The sequence below is a fragment of the Sinocyclocheilus anshuiensis genome, unplaced genomic scaffold (assembly GCF_001515605.1).
Source record: "Sinocyclocheilus anshuiensis isolate Anshui unplaced genomic scaffold, SAMN03320099.WGS_v1.1 scaffold480, whole genome shotgun sequence".
In the NCBI taxonomy this organism is placed as follows: Eukaryota; Metazoa; Chordata; class Actinopteri; order Cypriniformes; family Cyprinidae; genus Sinocyclocheilus; species Sinocyclocheilus anshuiensis.
Genome location: NW_015555743.1, coordinates 847,200 through 848,916, shown reverse-complemented (window position 1 = coordinate 848,916; position 1,717 = coordinate 847,200). Strand labels below are relative to the sequence as shown.

At 35.3% G+C, this 1,717-nt stretch overlaps 1 protein-coding gene across 1 annotated transcript in view; it reads left to right on the top strand.

Annotated features, from left to right (window-relative positions):
* The window catches only part of iqgap3 (IQ motif containing GTPase activating protein 3), a 32,269-nt gene that overhangs the window by 28,014 nt on the left and 2,538 nt on the right, over positions 1-1,717 (top strand). The window contains exons 30-32 of the mRNA XM_016466885.1: positions 50-145; positions 220-352; positions 1,506-1,607. Coding sequence (XP_016322371.1) covers positions 50-145; positions 220-352; positions 1,506-1,607 — 331 coding nt within the window. The remainder of the gene's footprint in view (positions 1-49; positions 146-219; positions 353-1,505; positions 1,608-1,717) is intronic.

The following is a 1,717-nucleotide window of genomic DNA, read 5'->3' as shown; positions in this document are numbered from 1 at the left end:
CACACACTCACACTCACTCACACACTCACACTCACTCACACACACACTCACACACACTCACACTCACTCACTCACTCACTCACTCACTCCACTCACTCCACTCACTCCACTCACTCACACACACACACACTCACAGCCGCTTCAGGTGAGTGACTGATATCAGAGGAGCAGCACAGAACACCCACTTCCTGTCTCATCACTCGTTGTCTCCTGCTACAGGAAGTTCTTGCGCGCTGTGTGTGACGTGCCTGAGCCGGAGGAACGCTTCAACATCGACGAGTATTCAGAGACGCTGATCCTCAACAGACCCGTGATCTACATCTCCATCAGTGAACTCACCAACACACACAGAGTCAGTGCCTGTCTGTCTGCAAAAATTAGATCACAACATTCTTACAGTTTTGGTCGATTATTAAATATATCATGGTATACACGTTTATGGAAACATAAATATATTATTTATGCTTCCATAAAAATGTGCAAACCATGATATGTATCATAAATATATATCATTATATCATGTAAACTGTCATAATGACAATTACTTTTTTTAGTACTATATAGTACACAGTAATAGTACATAGCATTGACAAAAAATTTGATGTTTTATTTATTTCTTTTTCATTTAAATCATGAACACTGCAATTAAACGGCATCATTAATACATGTTACTATTTTATCTATTTTTTTAAAATACAAAAACAACCCGTCAGAAATTGCATTAAGTTTCACAAGTTTTAAGTGCGCAAAAATTGCTTTATTTTGAAACTGATGGCAATGATGCACCAAAAATAATTTTTTTTAAATAAAGTTTATGTAATCAATTAATTAATCAAGTTTATTTTTTCAAATAATAAATTGAGTTGCATGTAAACATTTCAATTGCAGTATTTTAACAACTTTTTAAGGTTATAATTGTTTCTGCTCCAATTCATTGTTGAAATATAAACATTTAAAGTTGCTGTAATAACTTTATTTTTATGCAAGATTTCTTAAAACATACATTCAATAATGAAAACTGGTCATAATATGAATGTGAACTTTATTAATATATTGCATACAGTATATTTAGCAAAATACTTTTCCTAAAGTGAACATAAAAAAATGTTCTGAAACTGAATTTATTTTTGGCCGAATATTTTCAGTTGCCATAATTTCGGTGCATCACTAAAATGAGTCATTTGTTTATGAATTTAACTATACTTAATATCTCATCACATTCAGTTTAGACTGCAAAATTACATTCACAAATTGAGTAAATGTTTTTTTTTTTTTATGCTGTGGTGCTGGAGATTCACTGGCATAACTGCCATAGAAATTATGTTTGTAAATTTATAGCCGTTAACACGTACTACTCTCTGTTCATAGTGTGCTGCATACTGCACTCTATGTTTCTAACAGTAGTTATACAGTGGACACATGACCATGTTTATTTTCTGCAAAAGGTGTGTAGTTAGTCATATGATATGAGATATGATGATGTTGCACTTTTTCATTCTGAGCAGCTGCTGCTGGAGCATCAGGACTGTCTGTGTCCCGATCCGTCGGATCCTCTTCAGCAGCTGCTGCAGGATCTGGGCTCAGTGCAGTCTGTTCAGGATCTCGTAGGTTCGTCAAGCTCCACTTCATTTGCTCTGTTCAAAGCCCAGTACCTAAGCAGTGTTCTTAGAGCTCATCTCGATGTGTGTGTGTGTGTGTGTGTGTGTGTGTGTGTGTG